The sequence below is a fragment of the Ochotona princeps genome, chromosome 17 (assembly GCF_030435755.1).
Source record: "Ochotona princeps isolate mOchPri1 chromosome 17, mOchPri1.hap1, whole genome shotgun sequence".
NCBI lineage: Eukaryota > Metazoa > Chordata > Mammalia > Lagomorpha > Ochotonidae > Ochotona > Ochotona princeps.
Window position 1 is genome coordinate 52,265,105 of NC_080848.1, and position 24,364 is coordinate 52,289,468.

General features: G+C 45.7%; 1 protein-coding gene across 1 annotated transcript in view; it reads left to right on the forward strand.

Moving 5' to 3' along the window:
• Positions 1-24,364, forward strand: part of STX8 (syntaxin 8) — a 231,307-nt gene that overhangs the window by 56,610 nt on the left and 150,333 nt on the right. The window contains exon 6 of the mRNA XM_012929734.2: positions 14,293-14,385. Within this exon, the coding sequence (XP_012785188.1) occupies positions 14,293-14,385 (93 nt within the window). The remainder of the gene's footprint in view (positions 1-14,292; positions 14,386-24,364) is intronic.

The following is a 24,364-nucleotide window of genomic DNA, read 5'->3' on the forward strand; positions in this document are numbered from 1 at the left end:
TACTCATTACTATGTCAATTAATTCCATAATGATGTAAATTTTTGCTGATGGTATGTTGGAGATTTTAATTGATCGGGATGATACTCTGCTGGCTCTGTCTTCAGACCAGAGAGGGTATACCTAAGAAGCCATTGAACTTGACTAGACAATAAGATGCTGGACTCTATGTTTGGTATATGCTTGCAATGGGGGAATCTCAACTGAACTTGAACTGTGGTTATGCAACAAGGTGGAGGAATCCACCATGGTGGGAGGGTTTGGGGAGGGGTGGGGAGAATCCCAGTACCTATGAAACTGTGTCACATAATACAATGTAATTAATGAATTTAAAATAAAATTTAAAAAAAAATATATATATATATATACTGGGCCTTTTGCCTGTTTTCTTCTGAGAAATATTAATTCAGGCCCTTTGGCCATATTTTAATCCAGTTATATATTAAGTTACTGAGTTGTTTGAGGTGTGTATGTGTAAAATTATTTTTGAAGTTTGTTTATTTAAAAAGAAGAGAGAGAGATCTTCCATCTGCCGAACTCTGATGACCACAGGCCTGAAGCTGGACCAGGTCAAAGCTAGGAACCTGGAGCTCTGTATCTTCCAGTTCTCAGGCCATCTGTTGTTGCTCTCCAAGGCACATTTGCGGGAAGCTGGATCAGCAGTGGAGCAGCCAGGACTTGATTTTTGCCTCCAGTGTGAGATGCTGGCATTGTAGGTGGCAACTTAGCTCACTGCACCACAATGTCAGTCCCTAAAATGTCAAGCTAATTTCAAAACCACAACTGCACAATCTTACATCCATGGCAGAAGCATCTAAGGGTTCTAGCTGTTTCTGTTTGTATCCTCACCAGAACAAAGTGTGGAGGTATGTCCCACTGTGCCTGTGGTCACCTTCTGTCTCATGACTGGAGACTACCTCTGCCTGTTTGCCATTCTTGTGGCACATCGTTGACAAGGATATGGAAAGAGATTCTTGTACACTGTTGGTGGGAATGTGAATAAAGTGTCACTGTGTGTGGTGTCTGCTTGGGTTGTTCAGCCAGTTTCACCTGGGTTGTCTGTTAATTTTTATTTATTTATATGTTTCATCTGAAAGAGTTAAGCGAAAGAGAAATATTTCACCTCCTGTTCATAACTGCAGTGGCTGGAGCTGGGTTGGTTTGAAGCCAGGAGCCAGGGTTCTTGCAAGTCTCTCACATGAATGCAGACCACTAAGCACATGGGGCACCCTCTGCTACCTTCCCAGCGGAGGATGCCCCAAGCAGGGAGCTAGGTAGGAAATGGAGCAGGCAGGACACCACGCCAGTGCCCATATGGAACATTGGTGCCATAGATGGTAGCTTGACCAGCTAAATCACAGTACTGGTTCCAACTTGTAAGAATTTTCAAAAATACATCCTTTTTGTAGATGTCAGGTAGATGTTTTACAAGTATTTTCTACTATTCTTTATCTTCCTTATTCTTTTGGGAATATCAGAAACAAAATCCTATGTTTTATAAGTTTCTTGTGTGGTTTGTAGTTTTTGGTTTAGTTAAGCAATCACAAAACTGGAGCCATAAAATGTGCTGCCTTGATTTTTTTTTATAAATCATGTAGTTTCATATTTTTCACAGTAGATCAATGATCTACTTGACTTGTGTATATAGAGAGGTACAGATAGAAATTCAGTGTTATGTTTTTGCCCATGGATATCTGTCTGGTCTAGCACCATTTTTAAGAAGACTGTCTATTTTCTTTTTTTCTTTTCTTTTCTTTTTTCTTTTTGTTTTGTACTTTTGCCAGAAAAGCCAGTTGACCTGTTGGCCTATTTTTGGACCCCTTTTTTGTTTGCCTTTATATACTGTGACACTGTCTAGATTATTCTACACTTATATAACAGGCTTCTCTCTAAAAAAATTTTTATTTATTCTACTTGAAAGAGTTACAGAGAGAAAGAGGGAGAAAGATATTCCATGTGCTGGTTCACTCTCTAAATGGTCGCAGAGGTCAGAGAAGCTGAGAGCCCAGAGCTTCTCCCAGGTCTCCTACATGGGTGCAGGGGCCCAAGGCCTTGGGCCATCCTCTGCTGCTCTCCTAGGCCACAAGCACAGAGCTGGATGGGAAGTAGAGCAGCCGGGTCCTAAACCAGTGCCAATGTGAGATGCCAGGACTTGGAGGTAGAGGTCTTGCCACTTGAACCATCGCATCAGCTCTGAACTTATCTTTTAGTTCACTTTCCATTGACCTTTTGAAATACCCTCCAACTAGCTTATTATATAATGTCTTTTGTCCATTTCCCCCCTTACTTAATGTATATAGAACTTTTCTACATCAGCGCATGTGTGAATGATATGATTTTTAATGTTTACTATATGGATAAACTATAAATTTTCAAACAAATCCCTGTGTCCAGGCATTAGCAGGGAGCCGGATGGGAAGCAAAACATCTGGGACATAAACCAATGCCCGTTTAAGATGCCAGTGTTACAGGCAGAAGATTAGATTTCTACACCTTTGCACTGGACCTGGGTTTTCTCTTTTTAATGTTTGTTTTTTATCTACTTGAAAGGTAGAGGAACAAGCAGAACTAAAGCAAACCGGAGAGCTCCTCCTGCTGCTTGGCTCACTCCTCAAGTGGTTATTAACAGCCAGAATTAGACCAGACCGAGGAATTGGAGGAGCTTGGAATTCCTTCTGTATGCCCCTTGTGGGTGGCAGGGATTCAAGCCTTTGAGGCATCATCCACAGCCTCCCAGGATGCGTTAGCAGGAAGCAGGATCAGAAGTGGACGAGCCTGGACTTGAACTGGCATTTGATATGGGGAATGGGAGTTCCAAGCACTGACTGTGTTCACTGGGTCACAGTGCATGCCCACTCAACAGACAGGTCTTCAAGTCGGAGAGTATAAGCTGTCCAAACTTGTTCTTTTTCATTTTTAATTGAATACTATCCTTCTTTCATATTTCCATATAAAATGTAATTTATAGGAGCTGCTTTTCAATTTCTACAAAAAAATCTTCTGAAGTTTTTGTTGGGCTTTAGGTCAATTTGAGGGACACTGACATCTTTTTGTCAAGCCTCCCAATCCATGAATGTGGTAGATCTCTTAGCTTACTTAGCTCCTTCAGTTTTCTTAGCAATGCGTTTTGATTTTCACACTACTATTGTGTTCATCTTTTATCAGACTTACCCCTAAGTATTTTTTGCTTGTATACAAATATAATTATTTTACAGATTCAGTTTATTTAAAGGCAGAGTTAGGGAGAAGGAAGGAGGGATTTCCCTGTGTCACAACTCTTGCCCCTATCATTGAGTTTTTAAAAAGATTTATTTTTCATTTTGAAAGAGATATGGAGAGAAGACAAAAGACTTTCTATCCACTGGTTCATTCCCCAAATGGCCATAATGGCTGGAGCTGAGCCAATCCGGAACCAGGGGCCTCCTCTGGTTCTCCATTTGGGCACAGAGCCCCAAGAACTTGAACTGTCCTCCGCTGCTTTCCCAGGCCATAAGCAGGAAGCTGGATTGGAAATGGAACAGTCAGGGACTGAACTGGCACCAATATGCTATGCCAGCACCACAGATACCAGCTTAATTTGCCATGCCATGATGTCAGCCCCCTCATTGATTTTTTGTATATTGATCTTAAATTGTACAACTTAGATAAGTTCACTAATTTATCTTTCAGCTCTGCGTGATTTTCTACACAAGTGCCCATTTCCATTTTAATCCTGGCACTTCTTCATGTCTCTTGTCTAATTACACCTGCTGCACCCTCCTGTGCAATGTTGAATAGTAATAGAGCAGTCATTCCTGCCTTGTTTTTGATCTTAGTGGGGAAACATTCATTTGCATGCCAATTATTGTGAAAGTACTGGATTAGTGTCTGTGTGTCTAGAATTATTATTGAGAGCTGCAGTGGATGAAGTTACTTAAGTCTTTTTCTAAATTTGAAACTTTTTTTTTATTAATTTCATTGCATTATGTGACACATTTTTTTATGCACTGGGATTCCCCCCACCCCTCCCAAAACCCTCTCCCCCCACGGTGGATTGCTCCACCTTGTTGCATTTCCATAGTTCAAATTCAGTTGAGATTCTTTCATTGGCGGTTTTGACCAATCATAAAGTCCAGCATCTTATTGTCCTGGTAAGTTCAATGGCTTCTTGGTGAGACCATCTCTGGTCTGAAGGTAGAACCAGCAGAGTATCATCCTAATCAGGTAAAAAACCCAACAGAATATTTACAACCAATTATGACATTATGGCATTAATTGACATGGTATTGATTAACCAATATGTTACTAGGGAAATGCAGGTTCTCAACCACAACCTGTGACTTCTTCATAGACATTTCAATTTTGGTTTATATTCAACCATGTTCTATATACCTTAAAATGGCTATAGATTGCTATTCAGCTGTCTCTTGTCTATTTTAATGTTAGTATTTAGCATTTTATAGCATTGAAGCATGATTTTGCTGAACCTGGTTGTTTTTTGGGTAGTCTAACTCTATAACTTTAACAGGACCAATGTCAACAGTTTAGGTGAACGTTTTTGGGAGGGGTGTGCAGAGAAATCTTTATCACCCCAGAGAGGAGTAACTGATCTTTGTGTCCCACCCAGTGAGTTATAAGTGCATCCCGGTTGGCCGCTTCCTGTCTGTTTCTAAGCTTTCCTAGTTGTTCTCTATCTATTCTAGTTTGTTTGTTTATTTGTTTGTTTATTATGAGGGGTTTCTGGAGCGATCCTGATGGTCCTTACGAAAGAGGGTGGGGACCCAAAGTTGGAAGCAGGCAAGGGCCAGAGAAAGCTCCTCTCCCTAGTTCCAAAGGAAGTTTACTGTTCTTCTGTTTCTGCGGACCGCTCAGGGATCCTGGTTGTCGTTCCGATGACCCTGGATCCTGCAAGGCAGGATTTGGGCTTCTTCCATCCCACATTGTAGATCCAAATGGGGGTGGGTGACCTCAGAGTTCTTGGCCTCCGAAGGCACTCCATTTCCCCGTGGTCTCCTTGGCAGTAGGGATGTAGTCCTCGGTGCTCGTACTGGTAGTCCTTGGTGAGGCTCTGGGAGTCTTCAGGGTTGGGATACAAGCCTCCTTCTGTCCCCCTGCTCCACTCTGGGGTCCCCCCTGCTCTATGCGTATGACCTCCTGTTAAGAGGTTGTTAGGATTGCTCCTGATAATTTGAATCTTTTTTAAAAAATTATTATTATTGTAATCAAGTCTTGCTTTGAAAGACCAATGAGGTGTTTATTTTAGAGTGGCAGTTATTCAGCCGTGACCCATGAGCCCAATCTGGCTACCACTTTTTCTAATGTGGTCTGCCCAACTGAAACAAACAAACAAAAAAAGCTTTAAAAATTTTAAATGGTTGAAAGATAACCAAAAGGAGACTATTTTGTGGCTTGAAAATGGAGTTAGGAATTGGAAATGAACTAATGTAGGAGGTGGATATCTTAATTGTATGGAATATATATTTTTTTGAAAGATTTAGTTATTTAGGGGCCAGTGCCATAGCTTAACTGGCTAATCCTCTACCACTAAGTGCCGGAATCCCATATGGATGCCAATTCATGTCCCAGTTGCTCCACTTCCCATCCAGCTCCCTGCCTGTGGCCTAGGAAAGCAGTCGAGGATTGCCCAAAGCCTTGCGACCCTGCACCCTTGTGAGTGACTCAGAAGCAGCTCCTGGCTGCTGGTTTTGGATCGAGTCAGCTCTGGCTCTTGTGGCTGTCTTGGGTAGTGAACCAGCGGGTGGAAGATTTTTCCCTTTGTCTTTCTCCCCATAAATCTGCCTTTCCAACAAAAATAAATATTTTTTTAAATTAAGATTTATTTATCTATTTGAAAGACAGTAGAGAGAAGGCCAGACACAGATAGCTTCTATCCACTGGTTCACTCTCCAAATGATCACAAATGGCCAGGGCTGTGCCATGATAAAGCTAGGAGCCCAGAGCTTCTTCTGGGTCTCCTGCATAGGTGCAGAGGCCAAAGTATTTGGGCTGTCCTCTGCTGCTTTCCCCAGGCTTCTAGCAAGGAGCTAGAATGGAAGTGGAGCAGCTGTGTCTCGAACTGGTGCCTTTATGGGATGCCAGCACTGTAAGCTTACCCCAACTGTGCTACAACGGCAGCCCCTGCATGAGCCATTTTTACAAGATACAACCACAGTGCTATCATCACCCCTACAGATGCACAGTCATGCCTCAGTATCTTCATGTAGGCAGTCAGTATTCAAACGGTCCCAATTCCTTCACGATCTTTTGACTTGCTTGTTCAGTTCAGGGTTGGAATGTGCCCCACCGGTCACGTACAGGCAGTCTGTCCCCCAGGTTACACTTACGGCTTCCTTTCTCAGCTCCTTATCTTCTTTGCAGAAGGAACAAGATCGTTTGTCTCTTAGCTTCCACTGGGTTGACGGTGGGGAACTGGGATCTCCACATGTTGCTTCACGTGTTTCTCTAGCGCACGTATTTTCTGTAACTTGGTGATGAGGCTGGATGGCTCAGCCAGAATGAGCTCCGTTGTTTTTGGCAAGAGTGCCTCGCGATGACTGTCGTGTTGTTTTTCATCTGTAGCCATCGGATGGTCCTCCCACAGTTAATATGATACTGACTTACAGAATGGTTTTCCTGAATGACTAAAGATAGGAAGTATCCAAACACCTAATTGTCCCAAAGGGAGTTTTCAGAACATGACTTTATTAGGTTTTTATTGCTGTGGTAATAAATTAGACAAACTTAGTAACCTTAAACGCATGTTCGTGGTCTTACAGTTGTACCAATGAGGAGTTCAGTGGAGGCCTCCCAGGGTTCAGACTGAGGCGCTGGCAGGGCTGAATTCCTTCCTGGAGGCTGCACAGGAGAGGGAATTCATTTCATTGCCTCTTCAAGTTTCTAAGGCAGCCCACTTCCCCTGGCTGACAATCCACTTTGTCCGTGTCCAACGCCAGAAAGTTGTGCCCCTTGGGCCCTCCTCTGTACCTCCCTCTTACAGAGGCTGGAACAGGGGTCTCTGCTTGTCATGATTCAGATGACAACTTTGGGCCCACCTGGCTTAGAAGCAGTCTATAAAAAAGTTTGTGGAAAGTGGGCCCAGCACGGTAGCCTAGTGGCTAACGTCCTTGCCTTGCACGTGCCAGGATTCCGTAGGCATGCTGGTTTTAATCCCAGTGGCCTTGCTTCCCATTCAGCTCCCTGCTTGTGCTCTGGAGGAGCAGTCAAGGACAGCCCAAGACCCTGCACCCGCAGGAGACCTGGAAGAAGCTCCTGGCTCCTGGCTTCAGATCAATGCAGCTCTGGCTGTTGTGGCTACTTGGGGAGTGAATCATTGGACAAAAGGTCTTCATCTCTGTCTCTCCTCCTCTCTCTATATCTGAGTTTCTAACAAGAATAAAATAAATTTTAAAAAAGGTTTGTGGAAAGTGAGTATTAGGAAAAACCTGTGCATATGGATGTCAGAGTCTGTGTAACGAAATTAAAGTATTTAAAAACAAAGAAACAAAAAACCCCAAACCAGACACATGGGTTTTGGGGTGCAGGTAGAGAACACCCATCTGCTGATTGACTCCCCTCAAATGTCCTCCGGGGCCCTCAGCTTCAGGTCTCTCACGTGGCTGGCTGGAATGCAACCACTTGAGCTGCCGCCCTGCTGCCACTGTCTACGTAGGCAGTGAGCAGAGCTGTGTCATGCCTCCTCACCGCTAGGCCAAGGAGCACCCCGTAGACTGAACTTAGAATTCCACTTTGCGCAAACGTTTTGAAGTCTCCTCTTATGCAGACAACTCTCCCATCTTGAATTCCTCAACCTCGATCATGTGTGCGGTGTCCGTTCTGCCCCATAAGATAACGTCCACAGGTTCCAAAGATTTGGACTCAGGCGTCTTTGGAGAGGTCGTTATTTTCCCTACCGCAATGATCATCCATTTAAAACAACAACAACAAAAACCCAGACCATTGTAATATTGAATGACCAACGGAATAAGGTGTGTCGCAATCGAGCTACCAGGATGGCTCAGTGGTTGCTGTGATAGAACAGGTTCCAGCAGTGAACTGTCTCTGTGACATAGCCATTTCGCTGGTTTTACTCTCTGCATGGTTCCTGATTTTTCTATACTTTTGCAGTCTAGCAGCATTTTGGTTTTTTAAAGTTCTATTTATTTGAAAGGCAGGGTGGCAGAGGGAGAAGAGAGACAGAAAGAGGATATTATCCATAGTCTTCATGACAGCCGTACCACCTCCCCCTTGGAAATGCTTTAGGTCATTGCCACGAGTGTTCTGACCTTGACCACATCACGCTCATCTTGCTCTCCCATCTCTCTGGGTTCTGGAATGAAAATCTGTGGCGGCACTGAGACAGGTTGAAGGAGCTCAGGAGCAGTGAACGGACTGGGACAGGAGTTTGAGTCGTCCTTCCGTCATGCCTTCGAGAGCTGACCTTTAGGTGGTGACATAGGTAATAGTTTGAGGGAGAAGAAAAGAGCGTGGCGTAGGTCTTTGTAATTTGGGTCTCTACTAGGTAGTACACAGAACCTCAGTACATCTCTTCCCAGTGGAAGCCCCCAGGGAAATGTCCTTCCCTCCCTTAAAGTGTTTAACTTTTTCATTCACATTGACCCCTGACATTGAGTCCTACACGTAGATAGAAGGTCCTTCAGATGAGGGGAGGATTGTACTGTGATGTGGTCACCCTCTAGCTGCGCTGGGTTGGCTGTCATTTATCATGGAGGCCATCTGGGTGGTTTGAAGACCAAAGGACACCTCCCCTGATGGTGGTTTTGTCATAAAATGGTCCCCTGGAATGGTCCCTAGAACAGACTTGTGTGTGTGGGGGGGTGAACCCAAGTAAATATTAATGTAATTATGAGTGAAGAAGTTTGTATCTTCTGCTTTCCCAGATATGTTTTTCTGTAAGACAGTAGTTTAAAAATCCCAGAAACAGAGGAAGCTGCCGCTGGTATAATGTTACCTTCATCTGGAATATTGCTTGGCCTGTTGACTCTCTTGAGAGTCAGCCTCAGAGCATCTTCTCAGTGCACCTGAGCAAAGTAGTAAAGCTTTTCTGAAGGGGCCACGGCAGAGCAACCCTCATGACACAGCGGGTTAAGACACTGCATGGGCCCAGCGCCGTGGCCTAGCGGCTAAAGTCCTCGCCTTGAACACGCCGGGATCCCATATGGGTGCCGGTTCTAATCCCGGCAGCTCCACTTTCCATCCAGCTCCCTGCTTGTGACCCGAGAAGGTAGTCGAGGACGGCCCAAAGCCTTGGGACCCTGCACCCATGTGGGAGACCTGGAGGAGGTTCCTGGTTCCTGGCTTAGGATCGGCACATCACCAGCCATTGTGCTCACTTGCTGAGTGAATCATCGGACGGAAGAACTTCCTCTCTGTCTCTCCTCCTTTCTGTATATCTGACTTTCCAATAAAAATAAATAAATCTTTAAAAAATATATATACAAAAAAAAGACACTGCCTCGGATGCCTGGATGCCTGCGTTCTGTGTTGGCTTGCTTGGAATTGAGTCCCACTTCCACTTCTTCCTGCTCAAGTCCATCCCAGGGGGCAGCAAGTGATGGCTCGTGTACCTGGGGCCCTGCCACCTGTGTGAGAGATCCAGACTGAATTTCTGGCGCCCGGTCCAGCCCTGGCTGTTAGGGGACTTGGGCAGAATGAACCGGTAGATGGAAGATCTTTCTGTCTTTATGCTTTTCAAATCAATCTTTTATCAAAAGAGATCATTGAGACTGTCTAATTAAAGAGCAACAACAACAAGAATGAAACTTTAAATAATGAATCTTGAGTAACTTGATTTTATCTCAGTTAATCTCTTTAAATTTTCCAAAGCCAAAAATATTATACCTTTTCATTATTTATTTATTTTTGTTTTGACATAACAATTTGACGTTTACAATACAAAGGTTTAATGCCTCACTAAATAGAGGGTTTAACAGATAAAAAGTAAAGAGACTGTGGATCAGAAATACAGACACAAACTACAAACTGATCAGATGAAAGAATTTCACTTTCATTAAACACAATAAATTTAAAAATAATAGCAGGTCATTTTTTTTTAAAAAAAGCCAGATTAAGAGAATACTTCAAAAATTTTTGGGAGATTATGAAATGTTTATTTTAGTGCAAAACATTGAAGTCCATGTATATTTTTTCATAATACACATTTCCCACAAACTTTTTGAATATCCATTATGTGCATGGGTTTTAGAAAATTTTTGCACCAGTTCAACTTATCTTTAAGATTTATTTCTAATTGGAAAGGCAGATTTACAGAAAGAAGGAGAGACTATAATATCTTGCATCCACTGGTTTATTTCCCAAATGGCCAAGATGCTTGAACTGAGCTGATCTGAAGCCAGGAGCCTCTTCCCTCCCACATGGGTGCAGGGTCCCAAGGCCTTGGACTGCCCTCGATTGCTCTCCTAGGCCACAAGCACGGAGCTGGATGGGAAGTAGAGCAGCCGGGTCCTAAACCAGTGCCAATGTGAGATGCCAGGACTTGGAGGTAGAGGTCTTGCCACTTGAGCCATCGCATCAGCTCTGAACTTATCTTTTAGTTCACTTTCCATTGACTTTTTGAAATACCCTCCAACTAGCTTATTATATAATGTCTTTTGTCCATTTCCCCCTCTACTTAATGTATCTTTTTTTTAAAAGATTTATTTGTTTTTATTGAAAAGTCAGATATACAGAAAGGAGGAGAGACAGAGAGGAAGTTCTTCCATCCGATGATTCACTCAGCAAGTGAGCACAATGGCTGGTGTTTCCCAGGTCACAAGCAGGGAGCTGGATGGAAAGTGGAGCTGCCGGGATTAGAACCGGCACCCATATGGGATCCCGGCGTGTTCAAGGCGAGGACTTTAGCCACTAGGCCACGGCACTGGGCCCTACTTAATGTATCTTGAACTTTTCTACATCAGCGCATGTGTGAATGCTGTGATTTTTAATGTTTACTATATGGATAAACTATAAATTTTCAAACAAATCCCTGTGTCCAGGCAGTTAGCTAGTTTTTCATTTTTCACGATTATAAATTTGTCACTCCAAGTCCCACCAGGAAAGAGAAATTTGAGAGGGAAAGTTTACTGTAAGAATGATTAAGTATACCAGGGGATTAGAGTCAGAAGGAATTAGCAGATGGGAAGAGAATCGTTAGAGAAGACAGCAGCAGCAGGTCTGAGGCGTCTGCTGGCTTTCTCAGGCCGAGAGCAGGCCCAGCTGAGCTTTGCTGGATTTCAGATACACGCCCCAGGCCCTGCACCGGCAGAACTTGCTGGAGACCTGCCACCTCTGGTTCCAAGCAGAGCCGTTTATGGACAAGCACCTCAGCGGAGGCTGTCTGGTCAGGGAGCTGCCCCAGGAGGGGATGTGTCAGGACAAGTCGCTGACCAGTATGCACCGAAGTTGCTGGACGTTGACCAAGCTGTAGACTGAAGGCGACACAAAAGTAGCAAATTGCTTTGGCAAACAAAAATAAAATACCTATATGTTTAAGGGCTGCAGCTCCATCTTCACGGAGCAATCAAATGGGTAAATTTGGAGCTGAGGGCAAGGACTGGCCTCGTGACTACGTTGTACACTACCTGAGCCATTCCTCAAGGACTTAGCGCTGACAAAAAGGTGTGCAGTCTGGTCTGGGGATGGATTTCAGTGTGTGAATCGAGCTTATTCTGTGGCACAGTGCTTGGGAGCTTCTGGCTCGTCACTCAGATAAAGCTGAGTGATGGCTCAGTTGGCTAAACCTTCCCTTGCAGGTGCCAGATCCCACATGGGCATCGGTCCATGTCCCACCTGCTTCACCTCACATCCAACTCCCAGCTTGGGGCCTGAGAAAGCAGTAGAGAATGATCTAAAGCCTCCCACTGCACGTGCGTGGGAGTCCCAGAAGAAACTCCTAGTTCCTGGCTTCAGATGGGCTCAGATTTGGTCATTGTAGCTATGTGGGCAGGGAATCAGTGGATGGAAGATCATTTTGTCTCTCCTTCCCTCTCTTTGTAGTTCTGTCTTTTCAGTTAAAGAAATTAAACATATCTTTAAAAAAGATATGTATTTTTTAATTGGAAAGGCAAAGTTACAGAGAGGGAGAAGGAAAGGCAGAGAGAGAGAGAGAAAGAGAGAGAGCGAGATCTCTGTCCACTGATTCACTTCCCAAATGGCCATAACACCTGAGGCTGGGCTAGGCCAAAGCCAGAATCTAGGAACTTCTCCTGGGTCTCCCATGTGGGTACAGACACCCAAGCACTTGAGCCATTCTCTGATGCTTTCCCAAGTGCTGCAGCAGGGAGCTGGATCAGAAGTGGAACAGCTGAGACTTGAACAGGTGCCCAAGTGGAGTGCTAGTGCTACAGGCGGTGGCTTAACCTACTATACCATACTGCCAGCCCCTCTTCAGTCAATATTATGTATCTTTTTAATCTTTGCAGAGCCATCACCTTAAAAAAAAGAAGCAAAAAAATCACTTTTTATCTTGTTTAAAAAAAATTAGTAGTTTTATCAACTTTCCTTTATTTTCCCTCTGTTAAAATTCTTTTATAAATTTCATGTCTATATCCTTTGCCATTAAAAAAAAATAGAGCATTGGGGTTGGTGTTGTGGCTCATTAGGATAAGATGCTAGCATCTCAGAGTACAGCTTCCTACTAATTCACACTGGGAAAGCAGAGGAGGATGGACCAAGTACTTGGACTCCCGGCACTCATGTTGGAGACCAAGATAGAGTTTCTGTCTTTGGGCTGGCCCAGCCCTGGCTGTTGTAGCAATCTGTGGAGTAAACCAGCACTTGAAACCTCTCGTTCCCTGTCTCTGACTCTGTTCTTCTCTGTCACTCTGCCTGCCAAAGAAGTAAAAAATTTTAAAAATGGAAATGTTGTCTTTCTTATTGACTTGTATTAAAAACTCGGAAGTTTACTTAGTCAAATTTTATTTCACGTTTCATATTTAACTTCATTCTTCGAGGGTTGGCCTGGTGGCATAGTGGGCTGATCCCCTGCCTACCATACCTGCATACCTTATGAGTGCCAGTTCATATCCGCTACTCCACTTCCAATTCATCTCATGCTTACGGCCTAGGAAAGCAGTGGAGTATGCCCCAGGTCCCTGGGCCCCTGCACTGCATGGGAGAGTCAGTTCCTGGCTCCTGACTCAGGTTTCTGGCTTTGGATCGGCTAAGCATTGGCCATTGTGGCCATTTGGGGAATGAACCAGTGGATGAAAGACTTCTCTCTGTTTCTGCTTCTTTTTCTGTAAACATCCAGCTTTCAGATAAAAATAAATTTTCAGGAAAAAAAAATACTTTCACTCCTCTTAAAAGGAGTGGTTAAAGAAATTGGGATACATCTACTCCATGGTATACTTCTCAACCATTAAAAATGCAGTTATACCATTTGCAACTAGATGGTCCCAACTAGAGACCATTATGCTCAGGGAAATAAGTTAATCCCCAAAGGACAAATACCATATGTTCTGTCTGATACAAGGCAGCCTTCATTGAGATTGTAAGATCAGTAACCCTTTCCATACTGGTTTTGCTGCAACCTATGTGTTTTGATGTTTTTTGTTTTTATTTTCACTTCTTCCAAATAGCTTCTTTACTCTTGTCAACTTCTTCATTGGTTCATGGATTGCACAGTGGCATCATTTTACCCAAGAGGCTTTTGTGTTTTCTTTTTCATTTCATCGATGCGTTGGTTATTCAGTGGTGTGTTTTCCGACTCTTTGGTGCTGTAAATATTCTGTTAAAAATATTTTCTGTCAAAAAATATTAAAAAATATTTCCTGTTATTGACTTTGTTTCTTGGCTTCTCATTTAAGGGGATTTTAAGGGGATGTACCCTGATGGTATAACAGAGACTATCATATCCAGAAACTGTTGGACATATCTGGACAATGGGATGCTGGACTGCCTGCCATTGTCTGTACCAGCAATGTCAGGACACACTTAAATAACAGACTGATGGACTTATGACTGCTTATGAAGTACTATGCTATTGTAATAACATGGGGAAAATCAGGCAGGGGGTTGGGAATCTGGGGAAGGGTTAGGAAAATCCCAGCCCCTATGGAATTGTACCATAAAATTCAAAAATTAAAAAATAGATTTAAAAACTTCATTCTTTTGGAAATCATTTTGATATAAGGCAAGCATTTAATTTTTTCCATTGGCATGACTCTTTCATGTCTCATTTCCTGACTGTTCTGTCAAATCACCTGCATCGCACATTGAACAGAGGTATGCACTGGTGTGTATCTTTGGACTTTGTTTTCTCGTGCTTTTTAGTGACTTTGGTTTTGTTTATCTTCCAGAACAGGATGCAGGCCTTGATGCCCTTGCCTCCATCATAAGTCGCCAGAAACAAATGGGGCAGGAAATTGGCAACGAATTGGATGAACAGAATGGTAAGAGCCGAGTCTGAAATTGACTAGTTTTGCTGTTTGAGTGCAAATGTTAAAGTCTCGAGTATGTGTTGAATGATTTAACATCCCACGCCGCACAGAGCAGTTTAATGTCAGTGGCTTGCTGTGACAGATTTAAATTGTGGTTATTAAATATTGTGGGAAGACATTTGATAAAGACCATTTCCAGTTCTCAGTCGCTGCTTTCAGAAATACTTGCCTTTCTGATCCATTAACCCCCAAGAACTTTCCTTCTATGTGGTGGTGACGCCCCGTGCTCGGTGCTGCACCCTGCTGCAGGGTGCAATGAGACGGGGGTCTGGGGGAGTACTCAAGTCATCTCCCATGGGTAGAGTTTGCTCCTCCTCAAATCACGAAGACCAGGCTGCAGGTCAGACAAGGCCATCTGGAGCTCCAGATCCAGGGCTCGACGTGCCAAATCCATTAGGAAAAAAGATGAATCTGCTCTTAAGATGTGGAGGTGGGCATCTGGCCTAGCGGGTAGGACTGCAGCAGCCCAGGGCAGTGTGTTAGGTCCAGTTCCTGGCTCTGACAGCTGCTGCCCACTTTGTGCAGAGGGGGACCCTGGGAGGCGGCTGTGATGGCTCAAGTGGTGGGGCTTCTGCCACTTACTTGGGGAACCTGGGTTATGTTTTTCTGGCTTCTAGCTTTGGTTCCCTTGGCTGTTTCAGGCATTTGGGGAATAAACCTGCAGAAGAGTGTGTGCATGTACATGTGCCCACTCTGGTGTGCTTTGTCTTTTAAATCAATGAATAAGATGTAGAGACCATTTGAAAGGCTCTCATGCCTCGGGTGTGTCGTGTGAGGGGACAGTAGACACGTGGCAGCAGCAGGAATGGAGGAGAAAAGATGGATTGAAGGGGTTGACGGTGCTTTCACTGTTAGAGATAAAGTCAGGGAAGTTACCAGGGGTCCCCAGTTTTAGTGCAGAGGGTCAGTGCAGTCTGGACAGGTCCGATCGTGATGGTGGTGAGAGATCCAAGAGGAAGGGATGGGTGAGCAGTTGGAGATGTGGGTAGCAGAGCTGAGTGAGGGTTGAGGACCAAAGAGCCCAGAGCAGCTTGCGCCCGGAGCGACGGGTCACGCCGTGTAGGGGCAGGTGAGTCTCTGTGATGCCGGTGTCTGCGGATGCTGATGCTCAGCAGCGTTACAGCCATCATCCCGCTTCACCTCTGCACAGGGGCTGTCACCCTGCCATGCCCCTGCACACCCTCACCCTCGGCTGTAAGAGACCACTGCTCAGGGAGGCTGAGGGCCAGAGCCCAACCCCTAACTTGGATCTTCTAGTGTGACTACTTTTCCTATCACCCCCGCTTCCTCCCTAAACAAAACTAAGTGTGGTCAGAGGAAAAAGAGTCTCTGAGTGCAGTGGTGGGTGGGGGCAGGGGAGCTCAGGGAAGAAGCAAAAATATTGTAAGGGTTTATAGTTTTGGGTGACAGTCCTGAAAACTTATCTCTGTTGATGAGCAAACATTGATGGCCTGGGGGTGGATATGTGCCCACTCCCAGAGGGAAACTCCTCCAGGACAGGCCCTGCTTGCCTTAGGGGAAGGTGTCCTTCTGTGCCATGCTATTCCATTTTATTTGCTATAAGTAAATCTTATCTATTATCTGTTACCAAGAAATGGATTACTAAAGCAAGTGGAGACACCCTCTGTGGTTTTTAATAGTTTTAAGCACAGAAGGGCACAGTTGAGTTCTCCTCCTGATGCTGCCCATGTGAGTGGCCCAGTTGGCGTAATTGCATGCAATACCACTATTGGTCGGCTCCTTCTTTGGTAAGGCAGCATTGGCTGAACATAAACTTTACAGAGAATCTGCCTCTTGGGTGGTGTGATGGTTCTTTATCATCGGGTAATGTAACCTGTTGAACGGGTCAGGCTAGCACTGGCAGTGGCCCCCAAATTGGTGAAGCAAGCCACCCTGTGATGTGGGGCAATGGGCCACACTGTTTGGGGCGATGGCTTGAAATTGACAGTGCACCAGTTGGTCTCACTAACCTTCCACCTGAAGCCTCAGCATACACAACACAGCAACATGTCCTTTCATCTTGTCTCTCTGCTAGCTTATTGGGTTTCATCTTTTACTGCTACATGTTAGAATCACCTAAGGGAGCTTTTAAAGCTCCTGGCTGCACCCATGTTAGTTTCCTTTGGCTGCTATAAAAACAAATCACCAAAAAATGTATGTAGTGGCTTAAAGCATACAGAATTAATACTGTGTTGCACTTCCATGGGTCTGACCTTTGCCATGGGTCTTATTGAACTAACACCAAGGCTTGGGTGGAGCTACACTCACTTCTTTGCCTTCTCCTGCTCCTGGGGGCTGCCCATGTTCCTTGGTTTGTGGCTCCTCCCTCCATCTGCAAAGCCAACAGTGGTAGATTAAATCCTTCTCACATTGCAGGCCACTCCCGCCACTAACTGCTCTTCCTTCTCTTCCACTCTGAAGGACCTATGAGATTACACAGGGCCCAGCCAGGAAAATCAGTTGATTAGCAGCTTTAACTCCATCTACAATCTTAACACCCCTTCACCACATAACCTCATGTAATTTACAAGTCCTGGGTATGCAGGCATCTTTGAGGGGACCATTAACTCTGTCTACCTGAGTCCTCTCAGGGGTGGAGGTGGTGTGGGGTCCAGGCAGATGGTGTCAGGGCACTGCCACGTGGAAGGAAGCTGTGTCCTGGCTGAATAAGCTGTGAGGATACATCCACATCAGTACTGCTCCTGTGGGCAGCCCCTGCGGTGCTCAGGTCACACAGCGGAACCTCCTCTGCAGGGTCAATCTTCCTCCTAACCCCAGATCGTATCCAGGGCCCTTTCGCATCTTCCTCCCTGGCTCCCCAGTCCTCATTTCCGTTCCAAACCCAGTTCAGTACACAGACACACATGGGCTGTTTTTCCATCAGTTGCCAAAATAAACTGGGTTTTTCTCTGTGGTGGCCTCCCAGGGAGGGAGCCGGCAGAGCTGTGCCCGTGGTTTTCTCATGTGTGTGTCTGCTTCCCCCAGGGTAGGGCCAGGTCAACCATATTCTTCCGTGGGAACTGAGGCTTCTGTAAGGAAAAGATATGATATCCCTGCCCAGACTATAATCAGCCTGTATTGCTTTTGTTAAACTGCAAGGAAAAAAAAATGTCCTTTTAGCTCTAGCTCCGCAGACCAGGTTGCAGGACCCTCCAGCTCTTGTATTGCAGGTGTGTGGGGAGAAATCCAGGAAGCCGGCAAAGAACAGTCCTTGTTGTTGTCAGTACCCCCAGGCGATTCACAGAATGCTGGATTATTCTCTTTTCTTGGCTCTCATTAAAAGAGAGAAGCAACAGGCTAGGCCCCGGGCCAGTGGAGCTGTGTTGGAGTCAAGTAGGGAAACCTCACAAACCACGTGCGTGCTTCTGGCAGCAGGACCTCAAACCCAGGGCTTGAAGTATCTCCAGTTTGGGAGTCTGGTTTTCAGTCTTCTTGTAGGAAGTTAGAAAGGGCCTTGACCGACACCACTCATTACCCTGTTCATACGCCTGTGACCACACCTAATGAGGAAAAGGATTAGTAAGAGCCCCTGCGGCGGGATCCTAATATCCCCTGGCTGGTGGGGATCTGGGGGGGTGGGAGACAGAGGAGCGGAGGAGCACTGAGCGTCTGAGACACTGCTCCCCCACCTGCAGCCACATAGCTCAGTGTTCCTCAGTTCAAGGTGAACCACAGATGAGTGGGCACAGAGGCCCGTGACAGGCCACCCAGACACTGTTGACCCAGCATCTCCATGCTACCAGCTTAACTGAAAAAACCTTCAGAGTTCACAGTCAAAGAGTGGAGGGTGGCCCTCTGATAAATGAAAGAAGAGATGGATGGGGTTGACCTGACCAAACTGGATTTTCTGAAACCCCTGCTCTGGCCTGGTTCTAGAAGGATGGGATTGCATGGGAGAGCAAGTCTCTGCTATGGGGCACAATTTTTGAGACTAAGATCTCATCCGAGTCAGTCCAAGCCTGTTGATTGAGAGAAAGCTCCAGGCCCCCTGTTTGCTCTGTCCTAATCTTGGGGCGGGGGTCGGGGCCCTCCCCACTTCCTTTGCCTGGGAGATGGTGTTTAGAAATCAGGACTTCAGTATGGACTCTTCGCCCACTGCCCCTGGGTGTCCTTGCTGAAAGTATCTTTGTCATTCCTTTATCTCTCTCTCTGGAACCTGTTTGTATGGCTTATTTACCACTGGTATTTTGAAATGTTATCAGGGTGCCTTGATGTAGGCATGTTTTCGTTCATTCTTTTGGGTGCTTAGGTTCCGTGCTGGTAGTCTCTTGCAATTTTTTTTTCCTTTCATCTTTCCCTATTTTCTGTTTCTGCAACTCTTGCTGTTGCAATTGAGACCACCTGGAACATTCCTGTGTGTTTTCTTCTCTCTACATCCCAGTCTGTTTTGCTTTGTCATGCTGACAATGTAAAGCACTCACCTTTGAAGGTTATTTCTGCTGTTCAGCTCTTAACTTTTACAATAAAAAATATATTTATTTTAGAAAGACACAGTTACAGAGAGAAAGAGAGAGGGAGAGAGAGAGAGAGAGATCTTTCAGCCACTGGTTCACTCTCCCACGTGGCCTCAACAGCCAGGGCTGGAGCAGGCTAGAACCAGGAGCCAAAGTTTCCTCCAGGTCTCCCATGTTGGTGCAGGCATTTAAGGACTCAGGTCATCTGCTGCTGCTTTCCCAGGCACATTAGCAGGGAGGTGGATCTGAAGCAGAACAGCTACAACTCAAACCAGCACCCATTTAGGAAGCCAGCATGGCTGGCAATGGCTTAACCCTTACGCCACAATAGCAACCCCTACATTTTTTAATAATGCAGTGGAGTAGTTACATGTATATATGTAGTGTGAGCGAAGTCCTTGTTCCCTTGGGCATCTGTGTGTTTGCTCCTTCTATACTCGGTGTAGGTGAGTTCCTGGATCCTATCCATTGAACCTCCTAAGGATCTCTAGGATCTGTCCACTTCCATGTATCACCACCACTGTTGTCTGGGCTTCTGCAGTGTATGGTTATCACGTTCACCCCATACCAGCATTTTCTATGCTTTGGTCATTTTGCCTGTTATTTTACCAGCAGGGAGCTGATTGGGAAATGGAACAGCTGGGATTCGAACCAGCAGCTCTATATGGGACATTGGGTGACGCTGCTGGTAGAGGCATAAGCTACTATGCCACCTGTCCCCAGTCTCTTCTTTTTGGCTTGGAAATACTTCATATTCCCATTCCACCTGTGGCCAACATCTTGGCTTGTTGAGGTTTTATTTTATTTTTTTTCCTAAAAGACAATGTAAGGCACCATGGGCCCCAGTGGGCCTTGCTGTGTCATGTGTTACCTTGAGTGACAAGGGAGCCACTTATCTCTACACACCAGTACTGGGATTGAGAAGTCTAGCATGTTTTTTGAAAGAGCTAGAATATACGAGTGCTCCGTTAAAAGGTAGGGGGAAAAATGACACGTACAGCAAAAAGTAGTGTGGTCGACTGACCCCCAAGATCTCGCCTCTGCATGGCTGTGATCCATGCTGTTTGCTTCTGCAGAAGGATGCAGTGGAAGCAATGGAGTTGGGGAGATTGCACGGGCGGGCCCCAAAGGTCACCACCAGCGACCTTCTAACAGGGGGAGCATTGAGGACGGTTGGCAGTGGGGGTGACTGGGGAACAAGATGGTGCTCTGGTGGCTGTGGAGCTGCAGGAAAGGGCCACAGGCCCAAGGGATGCGAGGAATGAGGCTCTAGACCCTGGAGATAAGGAGCAAAGTACAGGGACCCTTTGATGTCAGCTCTGCACTACTGATGACCAACTTCTGGTTCCCAGGGCTGGAAGGGACCAAAGCTGCCATTTCAAGATAAAGGGTGAACATTCCTCATCTGACATCTAAAATGTTCTAAGCTATGAAGCTGCACTGCTCAGCCACATAGGCGAGACCCTTGCCTCCCTCTGAGTCCTTGCACCCATTTGTTTCCTGCACAGATTTATTATACAAAGTTCTCTTTGGGAGTGAGGGTCAGACATAGAAGAAATAAAACTGAGTTTCTGAATTACACTTGGGTCCCATCCCCAAGATGTCTAGTTGCATATATGTAATAAGCTCAAGTCAGAAAGCACCCAGAATACTGTGCTCCCTGGTATTTAGAACAAGGCAAGTTCCACCTTGTGAGAGCTGGTTAGAACGGCAGTGGGAGACCAAAAGGTCTTCACTGGGCCTGGTGGCAGCGCTGGTGAGTTCACATTAGCCACCCTGTCACTGAGCAGGGTATACAGTTACTCACGTGTGTCTGGAGCTCTGCTCACCTCTGCAAGACGTCTCCTCAGCAGGCTTCACAGGAGGTCCTGTCCCCCGGCAGCCTCTCAGGCCGTTGTTGAGTGCTGTGATCACAGAATTTGTCTTGTGCCAGCGTAAGCAGTTTGGTGATGGGTACCCAGTGGATGAAAGCAGGTCTTGGAAGTTCATGGCAGATGCCCATCAATGTTTCGTAGGCTTCGTCACCTCCCTGCCCTGTACTGCCCGACACAGAAGTTCCTAAAGTGTGTGAGGCAGGCCTATGGTAGCCAACTTTTTTTTTTAAAGGTGTTTTAAAGATTTATTTATTTATTTTGAAAGTCAGTTGCAGAGAGAGAGGGACAGACAGAATCTTGCAACTGCTGGTTTGCTCTCCGGTTACTTACAATGGCCAGGCCAAAACCGGAAGCTTCATCCAGGTCTCCCATATGGGTGTATGACCCTAAATACTCAGCCGTCTTGTGCTGCTTTACCGGGCCATTTAGCAGGGAGCTGAATTGGAAGCGGAGCAGTCACACCTGTACCGGTGCCCATTAAGGGATGCAGGTGTGGCAGGCAGCAGCAGCCGTACCAGCTATGCCACAACACCAGCCTGAGATGTTTTACATCTTAATAGTTGTGTGTCTGTCAGTATGTGATAGATATAAAAAAGGACTAGCGTAGGAAATTTGTGATTTCACAGCAATATAAAAATCGCCTTATTCGGTTAAGCTGTATAAGCCAGAAAAATCTTTGTGAGTTGACATGAAGAAAAGAATGAGGCATATATAGTGTTGATGAAATATGAGCACAGCAGACAAAAAAGGAAAGAAAAGAAAAATCCCAAAGGTGGTATTTGAGATGCTGGAACTCAGAAATGCCGCTGTAAGAAGACTGCTTTTGTTAGCGGCTAGGTTGCAGGGAAGGAGTGTCTTTTGTGTCTTGTCCCCATCCTATTCCCCTGCCCTATGATTTAATATGTGCGCCTTTTCCACTTGGCCTTCCTGGGGTTGAAGTCACATATTGGAAAAGTGGAAAGGTCAGTAAGTCTTCTGTGAGGACGCCTTCCAGGCCTGTGAGCCTGGAGCAGTGTTAGGTGTGGCTGCACGGGGCCGCACTCCCCACCCCCACCAGCACCCCGAGGAACTGAAATGTGCTTCTTATCATTTGCAGAAAGCAAGACAGCTAGTAACTGGCTGCCCTTCAAGGAGGTGGACTTGTTGGTGGCAGCCCGAGTCCCTGCTGGCAATCAGCATTGCAGGAGGAATGTGAGCGGGGAGATATGCCGTCCACTGCTCAGAGCTACCATGTCTCGGGGGAGGTGTCCCAAGAACTCTGCATGGCTCCTGTGACGTGTGGCCCATAGGAGTCTTGTGGGCTTTTATGGGTCAGCATCAGAACCTGCCTGCTCCACCTTCCCACAGTTAGAGAATAAACCGACTGCTTATTGATGGTCAGGCAGGCAGGGTCTTCCCAAAGTAGCTATGTTGGTCTGACCCCAATTACTCTCACTGAGATTGCTTTGCTGGGTGGACTTGGGTGGCCTGTCAGGACGAGTGGAGTCAGTTCTGAAGTGGAGGAACTTCGTTCCTAAGTAAGTGTGTGCAGGTATCAGAGAATGGGCCCTGTGAGGTCATCCACCCCTCCCCACTCCCCCCACAAGCCCACCCCATCCTTTCATCTTTTGGAAGATGTCCACTCAGTCATGGCTGACCTGTGCATTCTTCTAGAATGTTCCTGGAAGGTGTTGTAAGTTCTCTTGACCTGCAACATTGGCAGCAGTGGCCACGCACCCTTATCCTGTCCATGTTTCCATTCACGTTTGAGCATTTCCCTGAGTAGTTCCATAGCTCTCCTTTGTCTAGATTAAACAAACCTCTTTTTCTTTTTTTTTCCCCCTAATAAGAAAAGGCCTTGTGAAACCCAGTAAAGTCGTCTTTTCTAAATCCAAAGTAATATTTTCTTTTTCCTTCCTTAGTACATTCTCCAAGTTGTTTATTCACTAAGCAAATATTGGATGCCTGTTCCATGCTGAGCTCTGGGGCCAGAATCCACATTCACAGCCCTGGCCCAAGGACATGGCCGCTGCCCACGTGATGTTCTCCTGTCCCCGGAGAGGCAGCTGTTAGGTACTGCAGACACACAGTCACGCACTGCTGAGTAGGTGCACACCACAAAACCCAGCATGGTTTGAGGGTTAGGGAAGCCTTCCCTGAGGACATTCTCATTTGAACAGAGATTTTTAAAAGGAGGAGCATGCATCCTGAGTTGTGTAGTACAATAGGCTAAGCTACCACACGGGGTGCTGATATCCTGCATCTGAGTGCAGATTCGAGTCCCCGTTACTGTGCCTGAGAAGTCAGTAAATGATGCCTCCCGCAGGTGGGCCCCTGCTGCCTACATGGGAAATCTGGGTGGAGTTCCTAGGTCCTGGTGTTGGCCTGGCCTAGTCCTGCCCGTTTGAAAGCATCTGGAGAGTGAACGAGTAGTTGGACAATCTCTGTGTCTCTCTCTGCCTTTCAAATAAGCAAATTGTGGCTTTCTTTTTTTTTTTTTTTAAGCTAACAGACAAATAGAAATTCTCTGTAGGATAAAGCAAACAAAAAACAATTTCAAGCAAAGAAACAGCATATGCTAAGGCCCTGGTACTCAGAGACCAGGAGGCAGGGCACAGGTGTAACTGTCACACTGCACTAGACAAGGAGACTGGCAGTTTCCATCCAGTCAAATTATTCAGTTCCTTACACATCCATTTTAGGGTCTTATCCATATGTTGTGTGTGAGAGAGAGAGAGCAAGAGAGAGAGAGAGCGCGCGAGCGCACGATTCCTATGTGGCCCCTTTTCTAAAGGGAGGAGTCATGTGGCAGTTCGTGCTTCTCTGAGGGCTGTGGTGCATGCTGTGTGAGCCTGGCTGGTGCAGCCTCTGGAGGCTGGGCATTGCGGGCAGAGCCCTGAGCAGACATGCAGCACCACCTTGGGCAAGGGCGGGGATGCTCACATGTGTCATCTTCTCAAGCCACCAGAATCTAATCATGGGGACTGTACCCCTTAACCACCAGATCCAACCCCATCACCTCCAAAAGACCTCATCTCTTTGTTTATCTGTCGTCATGTTAATTTCTCTACCATTGGCATAAAACATTAGGGTATCAGATTGCATGAGTTCATGGGCCAAATCATTTTTAAAACACAGTGAATGAATATTTCTTTTCTATATAGACATATTCTATTTATTATATATACACATATATATTACTTTTAAATTATTTTTTGAAGTCAGAATTATAGAGAAAAAGAGAGACAGAGAGGGAAAGGTCTTCCATCTGCTGGTTCACTCCCCAAATGACTGCAGTAGCCAGAGCTGAACCAATACAGAAAGCCAGGAACTTCCTCCTGGTCTCCCATCCTCTGCTACTTTGCAGTGCCATAAACAGGGAGCTGGATCAAAAGTGGAGCAGCCAGGACACAAACCAGTGCCCATATGGGATGCTGGCACTTCAAGGTGAAAGATTAGCCTGTTGAGCCATAGCTCCAGCCCATATATTTTTTATATTGAGTATATTTTTCCACTTTCCACGATAGCTAACATTTCTGAGCCATGCGGGTGTAGGCCCTGTGGGGAGAAGAGGTGGCTCCCTAAAGCAGGGGGACATACATTCACCCAACATTTACTTAGTGC